We start from the raw sequence: 22,584 nt of genomic DNA, 5'->3' as shown, positions 1-22,584 counted from the left end.
ATCCTCACTGGCTGGGCCTCACGACCCACCCTGGGACCCCCGTCAGCATTCCTGGGCGACTGAGAAAGGAAGCGCCACAATACAGGCCCTGAGAACAGCTGTGAGACCTCATGACTCTTTCATCTTGTGATGCAATCCAGTAGTTTTGAAGAATATGGTCAAGGGCCATGCAACAGAAGACTCATCAAATACATCTGCTCAAAAGTCTATGAACAGGGTACACATCCAAACTTCTCCCTACAATTTTAAACAAAAGCATAGGTCTGTACAGATAGTGTCAGAGCTGAAAAGAACTCATACTTAAACAAACTTCATGTTTCAGATAAGGACATTTAAATGCTAGGCCGGGGTCAGCAAACTTCTGTGAAGAGTCAGCGAGTAAACAGTTTAGACTCTGTAGGCCATATGGTCTCTGTCACAACTCTTCAACTCTGTTGTAGCACAAAAGCAGCCGCAGACAATACATAAACAAATGTGTGGTTGTGTTCTGACACAGCTTTATTTATGGACACTGGAATTTGAGTTTTACATTATTTTTCACATGCTACAAAAATATTGTTCTTTTGACTTCAACCATTTAAAACTGTAAAAAGCCCACTTTTAGGGGGCTACACAACAGGTGGTAGGTAGACTGGATTTGGTCCCTGGGCCCCAGTATGCTGACCTGTCCTAGGCCGCTCTGACACCCAAGTGGAGACTACAGTGTGACATCTTGTTTATTTGTCCTTTGCTTTTCCCACCCACATTGAAGAGTCTGATCTGCTTCACCATAAACTGCACAAGGAGCTCTATCAACATCTTCTACATTTTACAGGAGTCACATTAAGATCTGTCAGAAACATATGCCAGGCGGCAGCTGAAAGACCACTGATATAATGCTATATTGTGCACTGAACAAAAACAATCAAGAGGAAAATACAATAAATTTGAGCAACTCACTAAATTTGAAAAATAGGCTTTATTTTAATCAGTGGTATTGTATGACATCCTATATGGCATTAACTGATTACGGCCAAGTTCATGAATACAAATAAGACGGCATTTTCCTTCATTCTCTCTTTTGTTTCCTGTTCAGAGAAATCAGGAGATGGGAGCACTGTGCTCAGAAACCAAGGAGCTCTTCTTCCACAGGCTCCTCCAGCTGAGTCCGGGCTCCTGGCACATTCAGCCTCTTAACATGTATATGGTCTCATGTGCAAAGACCTTTATGAAAAAAAATATTCAGAGCAGTATTTCTGTAGGAAATCACACTAGCATTTACAACAAAACATGGCTGATAAAGTTCACTTGCTGTGGATCATGAGGATTTGAACTGCATATAAAGGAGATGAGGACTTTGCGTTCGTTTTCCTTTAAAGAGGGGGCAGATCTTGGGTGAGGTGTGATCACCATCAGCTGCCTCCTTCCTTCTTGCTCCAGCTGACTTGCGGGTCCTACCCTGTCCCCCTGGAGTGTAGGCAGTGCTGCGCCGTGACAGAGAAATGGAAACATCTTGGCCCAAATATGAGACTGTGCCACACAGCCAACACTGGAAATGGATCTACACTTCCTTCTTTCATAAAAGGCTTAAATATATGGGCCCTTATGATATCACAAGATGCCTGAAATTCAGAAAATTATGAAAACAACTCTTCTCCACCCCTGAGGATATTTCATCTTTATAAAGTTGAAAATACAAAATATTAAAATAATTTGCCCTTTCTCCCCATCAAAAGGAATCACATTCTCAAAGGATTCCTGCCATATAGAAAATTCTGAAACAAAATTTTATTTCTCCCCAAACCAAGACCAGGAAGTCAATGTTAAGCTGCCAAGAAGACCCTTTTCCAAAGAAGGGTGGAAAAGATACCTCATCACTTTTTAAAAAATAATCATATTTAGACAAAAGATAGCAAAAGGAGTTTCTGGCCTCATGAGCTTTCATTTTTCACTTTGATTTTTAGCATGTCTTAGCATTGGTTACTGGGAGTGAAGAGAATGACTTGTTTTCCAAAGTCTAAGATATTCCTGGGACAAACCCTGATCTTTCCTGGTTGACGGCTCCCCAAAAATAGTTTGTTGAAAACCAGATGGCAAGAATGGAAATGCTATACATCCATCTGTTCCATTTCTTCATAGTTTTCACATCAAAAGCACCTGGAGTTATCACTTGTGTTCAACACAAAATAGTACTGGGGGCTGAAGAGAGGATGATGTCACCCGCTCTTAGCATCAGCCGAGGTGACACGGGTTCTGAACTACCCGGAAGGTCTTCACTGGCAAACCTGCCTGGCACCAGGGCCTCCCGAAGAGAACAGGACAAGCAGCCGTGCATGCTCAAATAGCAAGACGTGCAAAACAGATCATCACTCTGCTAGGAATAAAGAGCACACAGGAGGTACACTGACAGCAGGAACCAGCTTCTGCTACTGGGGCCAGTACTTAAGAAATCTCTGCACTGAAGGTGGGGTATGCAGAGGAATGGCGATGACACCTGGGGGCGGGGCGGGGCGGGGTGAGGGAGGAAGAGAGGGATGTACACCCACGCATGCTCACACACGCACACGCGTTGCCTCCGAAGGCACCGTCTACTCCGGATTCACACGTGGCTGCCCGACAACCTGGCTACTTGCCTGGCTCAGAACTTCATGGCTGCACTCTCTTAACCACACTTTCTCCTCTCCTTTTAAGGCACAAACATATTTAATGGTTCCAGGTATACCTGCTGAGTTCCGAGAACCACACTAAGCAAGTTAGTCACGGCCTAGCGCACAGAAGCCAGCTGGTCCTTTTCGGCTGACACAGAATGAGGGACGGCGCCCCGTGTGAAGCAGCCAGGAGGTGTGAGCCGCCGTGGGATGTGGCCAAAGCCGACCCTCAGCATCAAGGCAGGGCCACAGAAGAGGCCAAGATGGCAAAAGCATGACCAGGGTCTGGGATGTTTAATATTTTTTTACTTTGCTTTTAACAAACCATACAAGGTGGCAGCTCTTGCCTGCCTAGCGGCCTCTCATGAACAAGAGCAAGCAGAGGCCGCCACGGAGCATCTGTCACTCCACGTAGAGTCACTGTGATAGTTTGCTCATCATGTTTTACCCTCCCACAAAGTCAGACACACACACACGCACGCACGCACACACACACACACATACACACCCCTTCCACCACGGAGGAAATCTTTGCAACAAGAGGCACTTGAATGATATTTTGAGAGTTCTCATGAAAAGGCCTTCCCCTCACAGTGAAGTGGGATCAACAGAATAGAAACCAGACACTCAAGACTCCATCTCTTCTTGGTCAAGGGGTGGCGGCACAAAGCTGATGACTTCATCATAGGTCAGGCCTAGAAATCAGGAAGGAAAAGTAGGATGTGAGAGTTTAGACATTCACTTTGCTGGGAAGCCACCCTAACTTCTAAGCTCAAGTCCCTTCCCTCCCTGTCCAGGCTACTGGTTCAATGGGCCTCATTGCTTGTGTGTGAACATGTGACCAAAAGTTCAAGGATGTATATAAAAGAACAATTTTTTGGGTCATCCAGTGCCTCCTCTTTAAAGCTCTCTAGAGAAGATGCTTAAGAGTAGCAAACCAATTATTTGGGAAATGTAAAAAGTCGTTCAGTAGTGTCTGACTCTTTGCGACCCCATGGACTATACAGAATACTGGAATGGGTAGCCTTTCCCTTCTCCAGGGGATCTTCCCAACCCAGGGACTGAACCTACATCTCCTGCACTGCAGGCGGATCCTTTACCAGCTGAGCCACAAGGGAAGCCCCCCATATGCTACAGCAACAGATAATCCTGGCTTTGGGATTTAACTCAAGTTCTGGATTTGTGTTTTATGAAAAGAATATGAGACTGGGTCTAGGAGACCTGGGTTCCATTTCTGGCTGTATCCTTAACTAGGTCTAAGCTAAGAGATAAGATATAAATGCTCTTCAATGTTCTATTGTTTGTAAAGCTGTAAAGATTCCCTATTCCCTACTTAGCTCAAAGAGATAGTATAAATGCAGAAATTCTGAGAACCTCAAAGCTCTATGCAGACGTGAGGGGCTGTGCACAAAATCAGACCAGACAGAAGCATCTCAAAGGTCCAGAGGGGCGTCATCTACAACAGAGGAACATACTCATTCCACAGAAGAGACCCTCACTGCAAGTTTTAACGAGTTGGATACAACCAGAAAAAACTCCCCCCACCCTCACAGCCTTTGGTTAGTGGCTCACCTAGGAAAGATTCTTAAATCTAGGTTCTCAAAAAGGCAGATGTTCACCCTGCTATGACTTACTTTTCCATTCGTCTATAAGGAGGTCCCTGCTTTCAAAAGACTGATCGTAAGGATCAGCCACTGGTTCGTCGTCAGGATCGTGGTACTGGGCGAAGTAGGCATGTGCAAGGGCTTGTGCTGCTGTGATTCTCTTATCTGAGTCCAATACAAGCATCTTCTCCAGCAGGTCGACAGCTGTCAGTACCACGGATGGGAAGGGAAAAAGAAGAGTTTTTAACACATTACCAAAAATTTATGCCTTATTAAGCAAACACAGAGTTTCGATCCTTCATACCCAAACATTCTCCAAAGTATCTGCTCTGAGATGTATTATTTATATTTTACCTACTTTATATCTTTATCTATATATACATACATTGTTTGCTGAATCATTTTAAAATAAAATTACAGACATGCAATTTTACCTATAAATATTTCACCATAAAGATGGCTTCCTATACAATCATAAAACTGTTATTACATCTGACAAATATATAATCCCCAAACATCATCTAAAATCCAGGTCATGTTAAGCTTTCTTCAATTATCTTAAAGGTGTTTTTTATATCTAGTAACTTGTTCAAAGTGAAAGTGAAGTTGCTCAGTCATGTCCGACTCTTCGTGACCCCATGGACTGCAGCCTACCAGGCTCCTCCGTCCATGGGATTCTCCAGGCAAGAGTACTGGAGTGGGGTGCCATTGCCTTCAGGATCCAAGTAAGGACCATGCATTGCATTTTGTTGAGTTTCCTTAGTCTCTTCTATTTCTAGAATAATCGCCCCCGCCTCTAACCCCCATTTTCCCTAACTTTGACCTGAAAAGACTCCCCCACAAAACTGTCTTGAGCTATCATGTATCTGTACCCTTGTTTTCCTCTATCCCCTGTATTTCCTGAAAACCCTGGTAAATCTAAAATTTGGTAAGAATTAGGTTAAACATTTTTGGCAAGAATATTTCATAGGTGATGCTGTGTACTTAATGGTACCTTAAGGCCATCTGTCCCATTAATAATGATGCTGAATTTGATCACTGGGTTAAGCTGTTTCTTTTTTGCCTTAAGCAAGTACCCTGTCAGCACTAGGTATCAGTTTCTTTCACTTATAGCTTTCAGCATCCACTGATTTTCCTTCCCAGCAACTATTTCATTAGCTGGGGGTCACAGAATCGTGTTTTTTTTTTTTCCCATCTAATTCCTATAAATGATGATGTTTTGAGTTTCAGAATGGTAGCGCCTGGGAGGACAAATAATAAAAGACCACAGTTGTCACTTTTGTGAAGCAAAGGCATTTGCGGCTTTGCAAATTCTTGTTTGTTCTTTAAATGTGGGAGGGGGCAGGGATGGGTAGTCAAGGGCTGGGGCGGGGGGGTGGGGGGGTTCCTTTTCCTGAAGAGATCCACGCTGTGTACACTGGAGGCTGTAAAAGACCCCCATCCTTCAGGCTCAATTCCAGAGTTGAATTTCTTCTAAAAGAGAAATGTGGATTTCCAAGGAATGCAGTAACAAAGTGAATATTTATGTGTCAAGTTCATAAGCTTACACCTTAAAGCACTCAGAAAATTGCCCAGACATATATTCTCTTCTTAGAAACAATAACCTCATCAGGTGCTGTCTCGACCATATGATGAGTCTTTGCCACCCCAGGGTAAAATGACCAACACCTTGATAAATAAGATCAAGGTTAAGAAAAAGATTCCTCTAAGACCTTGACAGATACAAATACATAAGCATCAAACAGCAACTTAAGTTTTACTTCATGTTTTGAGAATAATGGTGACACATGAAGTCAGAGACGGACAAAAGAGGGCTGTCAGTATTTACACTGTTGGTGTATTCCTGCTGGGTTAACATGCTGGGCACGAGTTCCTGGTCAGGTTACACCATGTTCTGCCTGTAAGAAGAGACTCTTTATATGACGCCAGCATTCGGCAGTGGACTGACGGGTCTGTGTAAATACTGAGAACTGCAGTGCTGGGAAGCAGGTGGCCCAAAGCCTCCTTTTGCAGTCTACAGTGCTAAGTGGTAGCCAGCTTTTTTGAAGGATTAAATGTCACGATTCCAGAGAAGGGGGATGCTTATCAGGATGGAAGTGACCCCAATAAACTGCTGGGACACACATATCCCTCCTTCAAATAAATCGCTTTGAGCCAACCATCAGGAAATCACACAGTGAGCACTGCCATGTCTAAAACATGAGCTGAGATGATGAAAAAATTCATAACAGAATGACAGACAAGGAAGCTACCAACTTACAATATAACTTCCTAATATCATACAGTACTTAATGACTCAAAGAGAGCTTCTCACAGACCCTTGAACTAGATAATACAGTATAAATAAATCATACAAAGGCAGTGAGAGCAAACCAGGGCAGATACAGACCCAAACCAACCCTGGCAGAATTTTGTATACCCCTGATGAGTCTGTGGATTTATTCTTAGACATGAGAGTGATCCAGCTGAGCCCTGACACATTCTCCATCTCCAAGGCTGACAGGCTCAACACTTCCGAGCATGAGCATCTCTGCTATTGTAAGAATTATCATAGGAACACTAAACCCTCTTCAGCAATCACTGTGGGTAAAGTACTTAGAAAGGTAAAGCCACTTAGCCTTCACTCCAACTTCTGAAGAGGCTGTCGTCAGCTCTCAGAAGGATGAAACTAAACCCGAAGCACAGCTGCTGGGACCCTTAAGTGGAGGAATGACCGAAACTGAGATTTAAAAACATACTACTGAGATACAACTTCAGAAAAATAGAAGGTTGATTGTTCTATTATCACAGCATTGCTCCACTCTCGTCATAGGGAGGGCCATGTCTGATTTTTCTGTTGTTCAGTCCCTAAGCTGTGTCCGACTGTGACTGCAGCAGGGCAGACTCCTCTGTCCTCCACTATCTCCTGGAGTTTGCTCAAGTTCATGTCCATTGAGTTGGTGATGCTATCTAGCCTTCTCATCCTCTGCTGCCCCCTTCTCCTTTGGCCTTCAACCTTTCCCAGCATCAGGGGCTTTTCTAATGAGTTGGTTCTTTGCATCAGGTGGCCAGAATATTGGAGCTCCAGCATCAGTCCTTGCAATGAACACCTAAGGACTGATCTCCTTTAGGATGGACTGGTTGGATCTCCTTGCAGTCCAAAGGACTCTCAAGATCTTCTCCAACACCACAGTTCAAAAGCATCAATTCTTTGGCGCTCAGCTTTCTTTATAGTCCAACTCTCACATCTGTACTTGACTACTGGAAAAACCATAGCTTTGACTAGATGGACCCTTGTTAGCAAAGTGATGTCTCTGCTTTTTAATATAGTGTCTAGGTTTGTCACAGCTGTCCTTCTAAGGAGTAAGCATCTTTTAGTTTCACGGCTGCAGCCACCGTCCACAGTGATTTTGGAGCCCAAGAAAACAAAATCTGCCACTGTTTCCACTCCTATCTGCCAGGAAGTGATGGGACAGGATGCCATGATCTTAGTTTTTTGAATGTTGAGTTTCAAGCCAGCTTTTTCACCCTATTCTTTCACCCTTATCAAGAGGCTCTTTAGTTCCTCTTCACTTTTTGCCATTAGAGTGGCAACAACTGCATATCTGAGGTTGTTGATTATTTCTCTGGGCAATCTTTGAATTCCAGATTATTTTTTATCCAGCCTGGCATTCTGCATGATGTACTCTGCATGTAAGTTAAATAAGCAGGGTGACAACATACAGCCTTGTCATACTCCCTAACTTTGAACCAGTCATTTGTTCCATATCTGGTTCTAGCTGTTGCTTCTTGACTTGCATACAGGTTTCTCAGGAGACAGGTATGGTGGTCTGATATTCCCATCTCTTTAAGAATTTTCCATGGTTTGTTGAGATCCACACAGTCAAAAAGGCTTTAGCATAGTCAATGAAGTAGAAAGTACATGTTTTTCTGGAATCCTCTTGCTTTCTCCAGGATCCAATGAATGTTGGCAATTTAATCTCCAGTTCCTCTGTGTTTTCTGAACCCAGCTTGTCCATCTGGAATTCTTAGTTCACGTACTGCTGAAGCCTAGCTTGAGTGATTTTGACCATGACCTTGCTAGCATGTGGAATGAGCTCAACCGTACAGCAGTTTGCATGTTCTTTGGCATTGCCTTCCTTTGGATAGCACTGTCCCCCATCTTTTCCTAGAGTCAGGGGATTAGAACCTCAGGCAATGCCACTTTTGGGGACCAAAAGAAGTACACACCAGCCCCCAGTTTTAAGGAACAAAGCAGCTCCTTTTCAGCCAAGGCAGCACACAACTGTCACGTCCCTTCGCCAAAGACCCTGGAAACGGTGGTGACAGGAAGGAAGATGGAGCCATTCTTCAAAGCTTCATGGAGAAGAGAGAATGGCTAGGTGTCTGAAGGCAAAAGAGGACGGGGAAGGGAAGAGGACGCGAGGGCGACAGGCTCGGCAGCACTGGGGAGCCGCAGGCAGGGCGCGCCACACTGCGGGGCGCCCGTGTGGGGCGCCAACCACCCTCTGTGCTTCGGCTGTTTCCAGCCTCAGGGCAGACTCCGCCAACAACGGCAGTGGTGACCGGGTCACAGGCTTCCCTCTGCTTCTCTTCCATGTCCCTCAGTCTCTTCTCCCAGGGTTCCCATTGCTTTCTCTCCTTTCTTCACTGTTTCCGCTTACTTCCCCCATCAAATTCTGTGATCATATATTTATAAGCATGTCATGAGATAAACAGCCTGACAGCACAACCATGGATAATACAGCACTATTTATCACCTTCCGAGATTTCATTAACAGTACTATATTAGTCCAGAGGATCCCTAACTACGTCACGGCCAATTCAATATCCACAAGACGAGGATACAGTCAACTTACCCAAGGGATTGGCACCAATAAATACATTTGCAAAGTTCATCTTCGGCATCTGGGTCAAAGACTGAATGTAGTTTCTTGCCTGTAAAACAAAGGGTTTTCAAAATGGTTTTGTTCAATATTTTTACTGCTCTCAAAGATTCCTGGTCCTGTCACAGAGCAAGTGTTAACTGACAAAGTCTGCTAGCGTCAATGTTTATGAATGTTGTGGATATTCATCACAGACTTCTCTCTCACTGCCATCCTAACCTTCTTATTTACCATCATCATCTTTATTTATTCCTGCTATCTCCCAGTTAAAATTTCAAGTGAACTAAAGTGCTAACCAGCTAAGTTCCCTTTCATTAGCATTCTGGTCACACGATCAGAAGTTTAAAATTATTAGGCCAAGATATCTAAGAAGTAGCCCTTCCTGAGACAGTCTTCCTAAAAAAGCTGAAGTTGGCATAGGGTTTAGTATTCCCAAAGAAAGTCTAAGATCAACCATCTTTTGATGAGCTGATCTCAGCAGGGACTCTCAGTATATTAAAAGGATGTCAGTATTAAACCTTGTCAACAAAATATTTTTGGTAACAAGGAAATAAACATAAGCTTTATATTATGCTAAGAGGTTCAAACACATTTTAAAAAAATATTTAACCAACTTAATAAGAGTAATAAAGAATAGTGGATTATAAGTTACACAGCTTAGGCAGAAATCTTTCCCCTACCACTTATGAGATACATCTTCTTGGGCAAGTCTTAACTAGCATATCAATGACCTCATCTGTAAAATATTAGTATTATTATTAGATATCAGTATTTGGCTTGCCTATATCATATGGTTATCCTGATACTCAAGCAAGATAAAACTAGTGGGAGAGCTTCCAAGTAAAAATTTTGACACAAAAGAACATTTATATACAAATTCAGATTTTATAATGTTTGGTTCTTGGGGTGGGACAGACCTGAATTACTTACTCTCTTTTAAGTCCTGAGTTCTTCATCTATGAAGTGGGATTAACATCAGTGCCAACCTCAAAGGGCTGAAGGGAGGACTTGTGATAACAAACCAACAGCCTCCTCAGCACCGTCCTTGGGTTCAGAGGCGGAGCTCAAATAAACCTCAGCTGCTATCACTGTTGCCTTTAGAAAGGAAAGCCTGCTCTCATTTCCTAAGGATGCTTCAACTGGATAATTTCTAGACTTTATTCTAAAACTCAAGGTGCTAAAATACTTTCAAGGACTGATAGCTCTTAATAAAGGCAAAAATAAAAACTGGTCTTGAGAATAATCATATAAATACAAATGGTTCATAAATGCATGCTTCACGTATTAGCTATTAAATCTATGACCTTCCCTGTTTCATAGAAAAAAAAAAATCTCATGATCAGTCTGAATAGCTGAGATAAAACTTCTTTAAATCTAAACTACCTCCTTGAAATTCCTGTTTTTAATACAGCTCAACAGTAAAGGTATATATGTATCTTTATGTACGTATGTATACACAAACACATAACAAGGTTAGAAAAAGTTCTAGCTGCTAGGGCAACTTCATCTTTTTAAATTTTTAAAAATTTACATATATATATAAATTAGATCTCTAATATTAATATATATTAGTTTCAGGTCTGTAACAGTGATTCAAACTTCTTATACATTATATTCCATATAGAGTTATGCTGTATTTCCTATCCTTGTAGCTTTCTTTTACACATAGTAGTTTGTTCCTCTTAATAACTTCACCTTCTTAAACACCGTGTGTAGAGCAAACAGGAGACGCCCTCTTTGAGAAGCAGCTGAGAATCTTTTTGATTTGAAAAGAAAGCTCTAGGAATTGAACTATTGACAAGCCTGTTATCCCTTCCTACTTGAGCATGCATATAAAAGGGAAAACAGAGGTGAGAGAGACCACGTCATACAGAGAACAGTCTTACCTCTAATAAGATAAATGAAAAGACTAGCTGAATAAAGCCATGTGGCCAACCTGATTCCCAAAAAGATTAAGGACATCTGAAAAAGAGGTGCCCCAATCACCTCTGATGGTAAAATGAGACTTAGATTAAATAGCCAAGCATTGGCAAAAAAAAAAAGGTACCTAACCCTAAATGTTCATAGTTTTCTACATTATTTGCATATTTTATCTTAAATAGAGAACTTTTCAGCATTAGATATTTTATAGGTGTTTTTAAATAAAGGCTCTTCTTTTGGTCATTAAGAAAATGGATAAATAGGAAAACATGCTAACGGCCTTCAGTTAATACACCTCCAATTAAACATTATTCAATGGTAGCATACCCTGACTGTAGGCATAGGACCCTAGGAAAACACAAACCTCCTCTTGAGCACTAAATTCATAAATAACATCATTTTCTATGAACAAGCCTATACATTATATTCTCCATTCACAGGACGTCAAGTGTTGTAATAGCACATAGGCAGTCTTTGCCTTAGTCGCCCTAGAGGCGCATGCAAACATTCAGTGACGTTACAATCTGTGTTGGTTATACAGTGGCAATAAAATGCGAATGTGGCCTTCTGAATTAGATACTCCTGCAGTCAATTTGTTCTCACCTCATGGCTTGGCATCCTGTTAATGAGATAAGCAGGGGGAGTCCCCGTCAGACGCATAATCTGCTGAAGCTGGTTAATATCTTAAGATGCCTAGTCAAGGGCATTGTTAAGCATACAGTGCAAAAAATAACTTTCAACTCAAAAAGTTTTAGAAAAGGCCAAAAAGCCACCCCCAAACAAAAAATCTACTCCCACCCACCCCACCCACCCCAGGTCAGAGCCCAAGGCTGCACGTGAAAGCATGCATCTGTGAATGGCATGAGTTAGTAGCCATGGAGCCAGTGATGGGCCAAGTGGAGAAGAAAAACTTTTTTTTGGTTTTAGCATGATCTTTAACATTAAATATTTACGCTCCCTGGAAAGAGACTGCCCCTTGATCCGGGATGCCAGCCAGAGAACTGTTTCCGAGTACTGATGGCCACAACCTGTTTGCTTGTGGGATAAATGAAGAGGATTCAGAACATTTTGATTCAACTTCAGACAAAATAAAATGTCCAATGTAACCATTTCAGATACAGGTTAAATTTCTGTGGCACAGGTTCTGGTGATTCTCTAAAATACCACCCCTCCTAATCTAAGACCAAGGTGGTATGCGTGTTGACACGCAAGGCCAAGCTTCAAGGACAGCAGTTAGTGACACATTTAAAATACGTGCCACAAACACACAGTGATAAGTGAAGGGGAAGTGGGGGGGATGAGAAGCTAACAGCAGAGACAAAACAGAAGCCGCAGCTGCTGCCGGTGTTACAGCATGCCACAGTGATTTCTCCCACAAGTCCCTTTAACAGGTGAACAGACTGACTTCGCTTAAAAAACATCCGGGAGGAAGCTGGCAAAACACTGAGTATCTGATCTGACAAAGGCAGAACTCTGAGGTTTTCCAAATGTATGCAGATGTAGGTACACTGCACTCTAACCTTCTCTCTTTTAGCTGGCCCATCAATTTTAACACAACCACAAGAACTGTTTATCATGTGTTGCTGTTAAAGCAGAGTGGTGGGATTTTTAAAATCCTCAGCACAATAAAAACCTTTGCATATTCCCTTTCTTGGTATTTATTAATTCCCTCCTTCTCTTGTAGCACCATTTCCAGTAAGTACTGTAATCAAATAATTGCACTTCTTTGTGGCTTCTCTCAATGATCTTTCCAGTTGAGCTCATCCTCAGAACTTAAATTCCTTAGTGGTCAGATTACTACAAACACATGTTTAAGGCTGGCTGTTAGGAAAGAGCTGGAGCCACGGCTCCACCCTGCCTCTCACGCTCCCTGGCCCAAAGACAGGCCAGCAAATCCAAAAGATGGTGTGAAGTTCTTCTAACATTCTCAATAAATTCAGGTTTACCTCTAAACAAATTACATAACAAACAGTACTCTGCATGCTAAGAGAAAGAAACAAAAGGGGCTCACTAACTAAACCAGCAACAGTAGTATCAGCTGGGTTTTAAAATGTTAAAATCCTGCCACCTTTCTCTTTTCTATGAACAATAACTTGGTCTGTACATTTCCGTGGTTTTTTTTTTTTTTTTGGTCTCCTTTAGTCAAATAGGTTATTATATCCCATTTTTGTCAGGAGTTCAGGAATAAAATATTTTCAGCAAAAATTTTGAGAGTGAGTCAGTGAAAGGGCTTTTGTCTTCTTCATATGATTTATTTTTTATTTTTGTCCTTTCACTGATTAGGTATTGGGTCACCACCAAAAAATATTCTCTGGACATCCATCATGACTCATTTACCCCCCTTCTCACGGCACATGCTAACTTGTTCTCCGTCAGTCCAACTATTACTGTACTCTTACTCAGAATGTCCTAGTATTTACTGACTGAATTCCATCAATCAATAATAATGACATCACTTCACTACTTTTCAGGAGTAAGGAAAATACCTATTGGCTTTCTCTGTTTACTACATTCCTTCACTAATATGTTTTTCACGTTGAAAAGCTTTAAACAATTTTACTCACTTGGCTTTGCTATTTAGACATCATGTTTCACACATCATGTGCTTCTACGATAAACTGGTACTTGAGCAGTATTACTAACATAAAATTAATCTTGTCTACTCTTCTCAATGTTTAAATTACTTTTTATGCACTCACTGTAACTACGTAGGAGGAATATTCTTATTCCTATACTCAATGCAATGTTATTTAACTTCTGTGTTCTGATACTCAATTTATTATGCTCAACTCTATGCGAGAGATGTTGAAATGTATGATGTGCCCTATTTCACATACAGACATTTCATTAATAGGGCAGGCACTTTAAAAAAAAAAAAGGATTACAACAGGTAAATACTATCATTTTATACCCACCCTTTTTCTTCCAACAGCACATATCTCTAGGGCAGATGGCTAAGGGCGGGTGAGAAGACTGAGAAAGAGCTGCTAGTGGCCATCTCCAGACAGAGGATGCACTTGCTATCTCAGTCTCATGAGCACTATTCAGTAATAAACTGAGCTCCCCCCCCTAACCCCACTCTCTCTTGCCCCCGTGTCCTCTCTATTAGACAATCTTTCTAAGCAAAGCATTTAAAACAAAAAGGCACCGTCCTCTCTAAGCATTGTCTCATCTCTTCTTTGATTCACTCCAATCCAGCTCCTGCGTTTCAAAAAGCAAAAAGAAAACACTCCTGGCTGACGCTCTGGTCGATAACTCTGACAATGACTTTCAAAACAGTGTGCAATCGCATGAGATTAAAGTTTAGAACATGTTATCAGAACATCTGGGATGTAAACTCAGCTCTGTCAAGTGACTCAGTGCATGACTCGGGCAAGTCCCAGTCTTCCTGTGCTTTTGCTTCCTCATCTTAAATAAGTACATGAAACAAATGAAAAGCCTGCCTCTGGCTACCCAGCAGTCTTTCCAACAGGGCAAAGGAATCCTTCAGTCAGAAACACTGGGAGGAGAATCCAGAAGGCACAGCTGGAACTTGGCTTCACAGCTCTTTTCCCCTTTTCTCCAACTGCCTGGCAGCAGACATATGGGAAAAGGGAGAAAGACTGGGCTTTCCTAATTTCTCTCACGCCTGTGGCCCAAGAAAATGACCAAGCAAGCCCAAGTAAGCCAGAGTCACATTCCCATGGCTTCTCTCTAAATGCCTGCTTAGAAGCAGGAAGGCATTAGCTCCAAAGCTTTTTCTCAGGGTACTCAAACTTGTAATTACACAGGCAGGCTGTGGGAGAAGGATTTACAACCCTCATCCTGTGGATCCGAGGTGTTAGGAGTGGGGATGTTACCTCTGACGGTCTGGAGACAGGGTAGATACAGACCCCTGTGGAGAACACACACCTTACCCAGGATGTGCAAGTTGTCTATTCCAAAGCAATAAAAAGCAAGTAACTCCTGGGAAAGGGCAAGGGAGTGCAGGCAATGCACTTTTCATTCTTTTAGTGAGAAAGCTAGACTGACAGAGGGTAAAGCTCATGCTTTGAGGATAAATACTAACCAAAAAAGTGAAAGGAGCCCTTGAGTGAAACTCTGAGAAAGATGATGTCAGGGTTGGAGAATGGAGACAACAAATTTTCCATCTCCTGGAATGAATGAGAATCTCAAATCTCACTTACTGTGATACAACTGCCCAACACAAGCTCCCATGCTCCAGTATTGTACCCAGATAGAGAGAAAACAAAACACACTCATGCATGTGAGCAGGCAGGTACATGTACACACACACCTCATCCTGGAGTCAGCACACAGAGGGCACATGTGCTTACAAACATACCCAGGTCAAAGTACAGATTGACAGAAGGGAAGTGGCAGAGGCTCCCAACAGGGCAGATAATTACAATCAAGGCATCAACTCACAGACTCTGAGGAGATTTTCTTCAAAAGCTCAGCCCCTGGGGTTCCAACGAGTCTTAAAATGAGCTTCAACTGATCAATATCTAATGGTGGACTATAAAGGAAAATGTTGGGACAAAATAAAAAACAAACAAAACAAACAAACAAAATACCCCAATAACAAAAACTTAAAACCCCAAACCAAGCCAAAAAGGTGAATTTATCTAGGTCAAGGTTTCTGCAGGATGGTCACTTCAAGTAGAACATGCTCCTCCTGTACAAATTTTCAAAAGCTACCACACACACATACCCGACTTATATTTATTTTGTGCATCTGTCAACATCCCGTCAGTAGAGTTAAGCAGCTGTAGCTGGGTACTTAGCTGCCAAAGACAGCAGGTGAAAACATAAAAGCAGCACTCAGTCCATACGCTCAGCCCACACCTACCTCCTTCCCTTCCACCAAAGCACCAGGAGCCAGTCAAGCAAAGAACACCAGTCAGCAGAGGGCCACAGAGAAGGAAGAAGCAGAGAGCACAGGAGTTAGGGAAATACACAAGCCTACCTGTGAATATTCCTCTAAGGCTTGACCTAAGGAGCCTGTAATATGACAGGGACCTGCAAAGATCCCAGAGCCTAACCAGTTGAGATGTCCTCCTGAGAGCCTCTCCTGGCTGCGGCATGCAGAGGACTGTGAGCGACAGTGGCCAGCAGAGGGCCCCACCAGCCCACCACAGCACACGTCCTTCGGGAGTGTGGTAGCAACATGGCACACACGAGGCTTGAGGCTTCGACCTTACAGAAATGTACTGACAAACCTCACACCCCCAGAGCTCTACACAACAGGCCGCAACACCCAAACCTTTACTGTGCAGCCAACTCTTCCACGCACACTCACTGTGTACGTGCATAACTGACCAGAAGTCGGGAACTTTCCACCTATTCTGACTGCTTTTAGCCTTGCCTATAAAGCTAAAAGGAGGGGAAAAAATCTTATAAAATAACTCAGTATTTTTTTTAATGACAATTTAAATGTTATCCATGCATGTCTATACTGACATTCAGAGGGAAAAGGAAGAGAGGATGACTATCTCCTGACTCTTGTCATAAAGAAAACCTGTCAGGTTTTGCAGGATTAACTCGTTCTCAACTTCGGGCCTCAGCTTAACCTTCACTTCCTCAGAGAAGCTTCCCCTACGCCACACAAGAGGCACTGCCTACCTGGTCACCCTCCATCTCAGCACAATGCTTGAGCTCCTTACGATCTGTAACTGCTTTGTTTGCTATTGACTGTCACCTCCACTGATCTGAGAGAGGGACTCTGCCTGCTCACCACTTGTCCCCAGCGCTCAGACTACCATCTGCTACATGCTGAGCACTCAAAATATTTGAGAAGGTACAGCAGGATGGAGAGGAGGGAGAACGGAAGAAAAGACTTCTGTTTATGATTAGACATATGAAGGCAGTACAGTGCAGAAGATAATGGCCACTGTGAGCCATAGCTGCCGGAGTTACAGGAATTGGTTACGCAATAATAACTTGCCCTATTCTTTCTTCCCCTCCAGATATGAAACTGGCTTAAATGCAAGAAAATTCTAGACAAGAGTCAGCAACTCAAGCTGTACTGGAACACAACCATGCCCATTCGTTTATGGACTGTCTATGGCTGCTTTCAGCTTATGTGGCAAAACTGGGTGGTTACAACAGAAACTGTATGGTTCTGTTGTAACAGAAGACCTTCTGTGGTGGCTCAGATGATAAAGAATCTGCCTGCAATGCAGGAGACACAGGTTTGATCCCTGGGTTGGGAAGATCCCCTGGAGGAGGGAATTGCTACCCACTCCAGTATTCTTGCCTGGAGAATTACACGGACAGGGGAGCCCACTCACAGAAGTTATTTCTGAATTAAGAACAGTAGAGAATAGCATTACATATCAACTATACTCCAATATAAAATAAAAACTGAATTAGAAAAAAAGGAGATAAGTTTTTTCTTTGCAGAGGGCAAAAATCAATGTGTTCTGGAGGCTAAAATTTCAATACTGAGGAAAGAAACTGAACTACTTTAGAGAGTCAAGTTTTATGCCCCCTCTGAGGAAGACTCTAGGCTGTGGGTTTCTTAAGAGTCTTACCTTCACCCCAATATACCTGAAAAGTAAGCTACTCCTACTGGTCACAGTGGTCTTGAGAGCAATGATTTGGGGGACCCCATGTCCTTTTCTACCTCAGCCAGTAAGAAACAATCTCAGGGCTGAAGAATAAAGCCCTGAATCCTCAACTTCAAGTTCACAGCCTTTGCTGATTTGGCATCAAGAGTTTTTCCTGCCTCTCCCCTCAAACTATTATTCCTTCATGCACTCAATGTTTCAACTCACACCAAATATTCCAGGCACTTTTAAGCTTCCAACTCCTTATTTATCCAAGTCATAAACAGCAATACCCTCCATTCTCCCCTCCTAGCAAACCTTTTCTCTTATTTACTTTTCAAAGTCCTGCTCAAACAAGAACTCTGCCTGCCATGAAGTCTTCTGCATATCTTGAACTTGAATTAATCTCTGCTGCTTCTCCATAATTTATTTATACTCTATTACAGTATCTGTTCACTCTGTCTTGTTTTATAAGCAGAGAACAGACATTCATTCAAACGACTTCTGTAACTCACGTTCTGCTAAGTATGATCATTCTGGTTTGGAGGACAGGTACCATCTTATCTTTAGCACCTTCCACTGAATAGCTCAATAAATATTAACTGGAAAGGTCTTCCTGTAATAGACTTTTCAAAGCAGCTCCACCCCTCTGTCTTGCCCTCAAAAATCTAGAATGACTGTACTCTACTGGGAAGTCTATATACAAAACAGTCAAGAAAAGTTGCTTCATTTCATATGCAAATGCTCATCTGAAATGTTTACACTCTAAAGAGTATACAAATACAGCGCGATGAGAGCATAAGGGCTACAGATAAAGAGCGCTGGTACAGCATGACAGTCAGTACTTAGGAGATTAGCGAACACACAGTGCGAAATAAAAGCCTACTTAGTAGCTAAAAGCACGCGCATCAAGAAAGTCAAAGCTGCAAACTTCAGAAGAAATCACCATTGGTTCTCCAAGAGCTGGCAAATCCACTGAAATACAGGTCAGTCTTCCAATAATACCAGCTACAGTAAGGCCACTACAATTTGTCCAGGCAGTTAAGGCCAGAAGGAACTTCAGGTAACTATATAAGCAGAGCAAAGCAGAACTTACCACATTATGACAATTAGTTATTTCCACAGCAAGCCATCCTTCTTACCAGGTTTAACCCCGTTTTTCCCTAGATAGCAGATATTTTTTACTGGTAGTTAAAAATGTGTTTTAATTGTAATAATCACAATGTCAAAATTTTAATTATAAATCTCCTGATTCTTCCTTAAACAACTTAGGCCTAAGGTTACTCTTTAGGTCCTCTGTAACAAAAGTAAGAGGTAGTCAGAATGAGTAGGTGAGGGAAAAAACCTAAGGGTAATGGGTTATTTGGAAGGAAAGTAAAAGAGGGATAGATAGTCTATTCACTTCTAAATGGTCTAGGCAACTCCCAGGAGATTTCTGTAAACCAGAGAGTTGAAGATACTAAGAAGTAAGCTAAGCCCCATTCTAGTCCATCCTGTCTGTCACCAGAAGAATTTTCACAGGTCAGTGTTCCACCTTTGCCTCGTGGATTTTTTAAAAAGTGCTGCTCATAAGCGGTATCAAAATAGATAAATAAAAGGACCATTTGCAGAACCTGAGACTATGGCTGCTTAAGAGCAGCAGTTTTAAAAAAAATCCACGAGGCAAAGGTGGAACACTGACCTGTGGAAATTCTCCTGGTGACAGACAGGATGGACCAGAATGGGACTTAGCCTATTTCCTTCTCTTCTCAGTCATCAAATAGTCATTTTCACTGTCATACATGGAAGATTTCTTAAGGTGCTTTAGGTTTGTGGAGAAACCTGAGAATTCCAGCCTTTTCAAATGGGGGAATACAATCTCAAGTTAGAAAAGGCAAGAAGTAACCTAGTATTTTTCTTCTTAAACATTAGGACACTTGCTTTTGGTGTCTGAAGGAAAACTGTGTTGTTGTTTTTTTTAATGAGAGACTATTTGAAACCAGCGTCTGAAAGAGAGGGGTAGTTGTGCCAGGAAGGGGGATATACAAAAGTTTTGGCTCTACTGGCAATATTTTATCTTGTAATCTGGGCTACATAAACACAGGTGTTCATTTATTATTTCTTGTCTTTTTGTATGTCTGAAGTAGTTCATAAAATGTTTGAAAAAAATCAAAAGAAGAAATAAATGAACTAGAATTAAGGAACAGATACACAGAAAATTAATTATGGAGTAGAGCAGCAAGCTGATGGCAAGAACCCCATTATCTTAGTTAATGTCTTAAGAGTGCCATTTCTATAAAAATGAAAGAAGCAAAGAAAAGTTTTACACATGAAGGAAATTCATTTGATTACCTAGAAAAGGAAAACAATAGTAAGCCAAGGCTGAGATCTCTGGAAGGGAAAACAGTATTTGACAGGTCATAGGGTCATGAAACTCTCTCTCTTCCGTAGGCTGCAGACTGTTAAGCGTGAGTAATAACATTTCCTAACTGGCTTACTCTTTTCAGAACCAGTGGCTTTCGAAATAAGTTAGCACTATACCTGAAGAACACATTCTGGGTCCTCACTCTCTTCTAATATAAAGTTCTCTCGGGTGTGTCCACTCGAGATATATAGTCAACTAGACCAATGAGGAAGGGCTCCACTCTTAAATATAATTAGCTTTAAGACAAAAATTAGTGTATCTTATCTCTTTAGGGAAATGCTAAGGATTATTAACAACTAGTAACAAAGGAATCTTGGGAATTCCCTAGACTCCAGTGGTTAGGACTTGTACTTTCACTGCTGGGGCCTGGGTTTGATCCCCTAGTTGGGGAACTAAGATCCTGCAAGCCATGTAACCCCAAAAGAAGATTCTATCAAGAAGACTAATCACAGAGGGGAAAAAAAAGAGAGAAAAAAAGTAGAATGGGAAGGTGACTTGCAGAGATCTAAAACTGCATAAAATATCAAGAGTCACGTGATTAAATTTTAATGTAATCTAAATGAAATCTAATAAAATTTAAAATTCAGATCAACACTCATAAAACTATGAATAGAACTCCTTGCCATGATAAAGAGTATTTATGAAAAATGCAGAGCTAAATTATACTCAGTGATGAAAGACTGAAAGATAAGAACAAGACAAAGCTGCCCACTTTCAGTACTGCTATTCAACCCTGTACTGGAAGTTCTCACTAGAGAAACTATATAAGAGGAAAAAAATAAAAGCATCTAAATTGGAAAAGAAGAAGTAAAACTCTCTATTTGCAGATGACATGATCTTACATGTAGAAAAACCAAAGAATCCACAAGAAAGCTACTAGAGTTCTCAGCTTTCAACTGTGGAAAGTTGCAGGGTACATGATCAACAAATAAAAATCAGTTGTGTTTTTTATACACCAACACTGAACAAATCAAAAAGAAAATTAAGAAAGCAATTCCATTTAAAATAGCATCTTACAGACATTAGGAAAATACCTAAAAATAAATTTAACTAAAGAGGTAAAAAACTTGTCCACTGAAAATTATAAAACATCACTGAAAGAAATACACCAGAGAGCAACTAAGTCCATGTGTCATCACTATTAAGCCTGTGCTCTACTGCCTGGGAGCCACAACTGCTAAGCCCATGGGCAGTAACTTCTGAAGCCTGTATGCCCCAGAGCCCATGCTCTGCAATGAGAAGCCACCACAATGGGAAGCCCCCCCAAACACGAAGAGTAGCCCCACTTTCAGCAACTAGAGAAAAGCCAGTGCAGCAACAAAGACCCAGCACAGTCAAAAATGGTAAATAAATAAAATTCAGCCTTCTTGGTAGACATGTTTAAAGCCTATCCTCAAATTCATATAAAATTATAAGGGAGCCCAAAGTGCCAAAAAAAAAAAAATCTTGAAAACGGGAACAAAGTTGAAGGACTTACTTACTTACTATAAAGCTACCATAATCAAAGCGGTGTGGTACTGCTATAAGGGTAGATATTCGGACCAATGGAATAGAACTGATCTTTGACAAGAGTGCCTAACCTATTCAATGGAAAAAAAAATAATCTTCAAAAAATGGTCCTGGGACAACTGAATGTCCATATGCAAAAGTATGAAGCTGGACCCCAACCTCACATCACATACAAAAATTAACTCAGAATGAACTAGAAACCTAAATATAGGAGATACACACAAAAATTCTTAGTAGAAAATGCAGTAAATCTTCACAACCTTGAATTTGGTAATACACTCTTAGAAATGACACCAAAAACATGAACACAAAAGAAAAAATATATTGGAACTTCATTTAAAAAAAACCTTTGTACATCAAACGACATTATTAAAAAAATGAATAGACAGCCCACAAAATGGGAGAAAATATTTGCATATCGCATATCTGGTGAAGAAGGCTTAATTTACAGAATATATAAAGAACTCCTAAAACTCAACAACAAAAAGACAACCCAAGTAAAAGGTGGGTAAAGGTCTCAAACAAGTATTTTTCCAAAGAAGACATACCAACAGTAAACATAGGAAAAGATACTCAACATCATTAGTCATTAAGGAAATGCAAATTAAAACCACAAAGAGATTCCATCTGGTATCTCTAGGATGGCTATAATTTTAAAAAGCAGGATGGAAGGGAGGGAGGGAGGGAGGAAGAAACAGCTGTTGGTGAAGATACGGAGAAACTGCCCATTCATCACTGGTGGGCATGTAAAACAGTGAAACTGCTGTGACAAACAACGACTGCTCTGCTCCTCAAAAAAGCTACACACAGAGTAACCTCATGACCCAGCAATTCCACTCCTAGATACACAGCCAACAGAAGCGACAGGGGGAACGCAGAGAGGTAGCTGCACGTCAGTGTTCCCTGTAGCACTACCCACAGCAGCCAAAGGGGGAAACAACCGAGCGTCTGTAAGCACACGAATGGGTAAATAAAATATGGTATAGCCACACAGGGGATAGTATTCATCATAAAAAAAGAATGAAGGTTGATCCATGCTACAATATGGATGAGCCCTGAAAACGTGCTAAGTGAAACAGTTCAGACACAAGAACACAAATATTGTGTGAGCCCACTTAATATTAA

General features: G+C 41.5%; 1 protein-coding gene across 3 annotated transcripts in view; it reads right to left on the bottom strand.

Annotated features, from left to right (window-relative positions):
* Window positions 1-480: 480 nt before the first annotated feature.
* MAPK14 (mitogen-activated protein kinase 14) overlaps window positions 481-22,584 on the bottom strand; it is a 75,431-nt gene continuing 53,327 nt past the window's right edge. The window contains exons 9-12 of one of the 3 annotated variants that reach the window (XM_027525299.1): window positions 15,424-15,503; window positions 9,070-9,148; window positions 4,262-4,435; window positions 481-3,322 (exon numbers count right to left, since the gene is read on the bottom strand). In XM_027525299.1, coding sequence (XP_027381100.1) covers window positions 3,255-3,322; window positions 4,262-4,435; window positions 9,070-9,148; window positions 15,424-15,503 — 401 coding nt within the window. In that variant the 3' untranslated portion in view covers window positions 481-3,254. Of the gene's footprint in view, window positions 3,323-4,261; window positions 4,436-9,069; window positions 9,149-11,619; window positions 11,700-15,423; window positions 15,504-22,584 lie in introns of those variants that run through there. The other 2 variants (XM_027525300.1, XM_027525301.1) reach the window with 2 other exon arrangements.

Source organism: Bos indicus x Bos taurus, chromosome 23 (genome assembly GCF_003369695.1).
Source record: "Bos indicus x Bos taurus breed Angus x Brahman F1 hybrid chromosome 23, Bos_hybrid_MaternalHap_v2.0, whole genome shotgun sequence".
NCBI lineage: Eukaryota > Metazoa > Chordata > Mammalia > Artiodactyla > Bovidae > Bos > Bos indicus x Bos taurus.
This window is presented reverse-complemented; position numbering and strand designations above follow the sequence as displayed.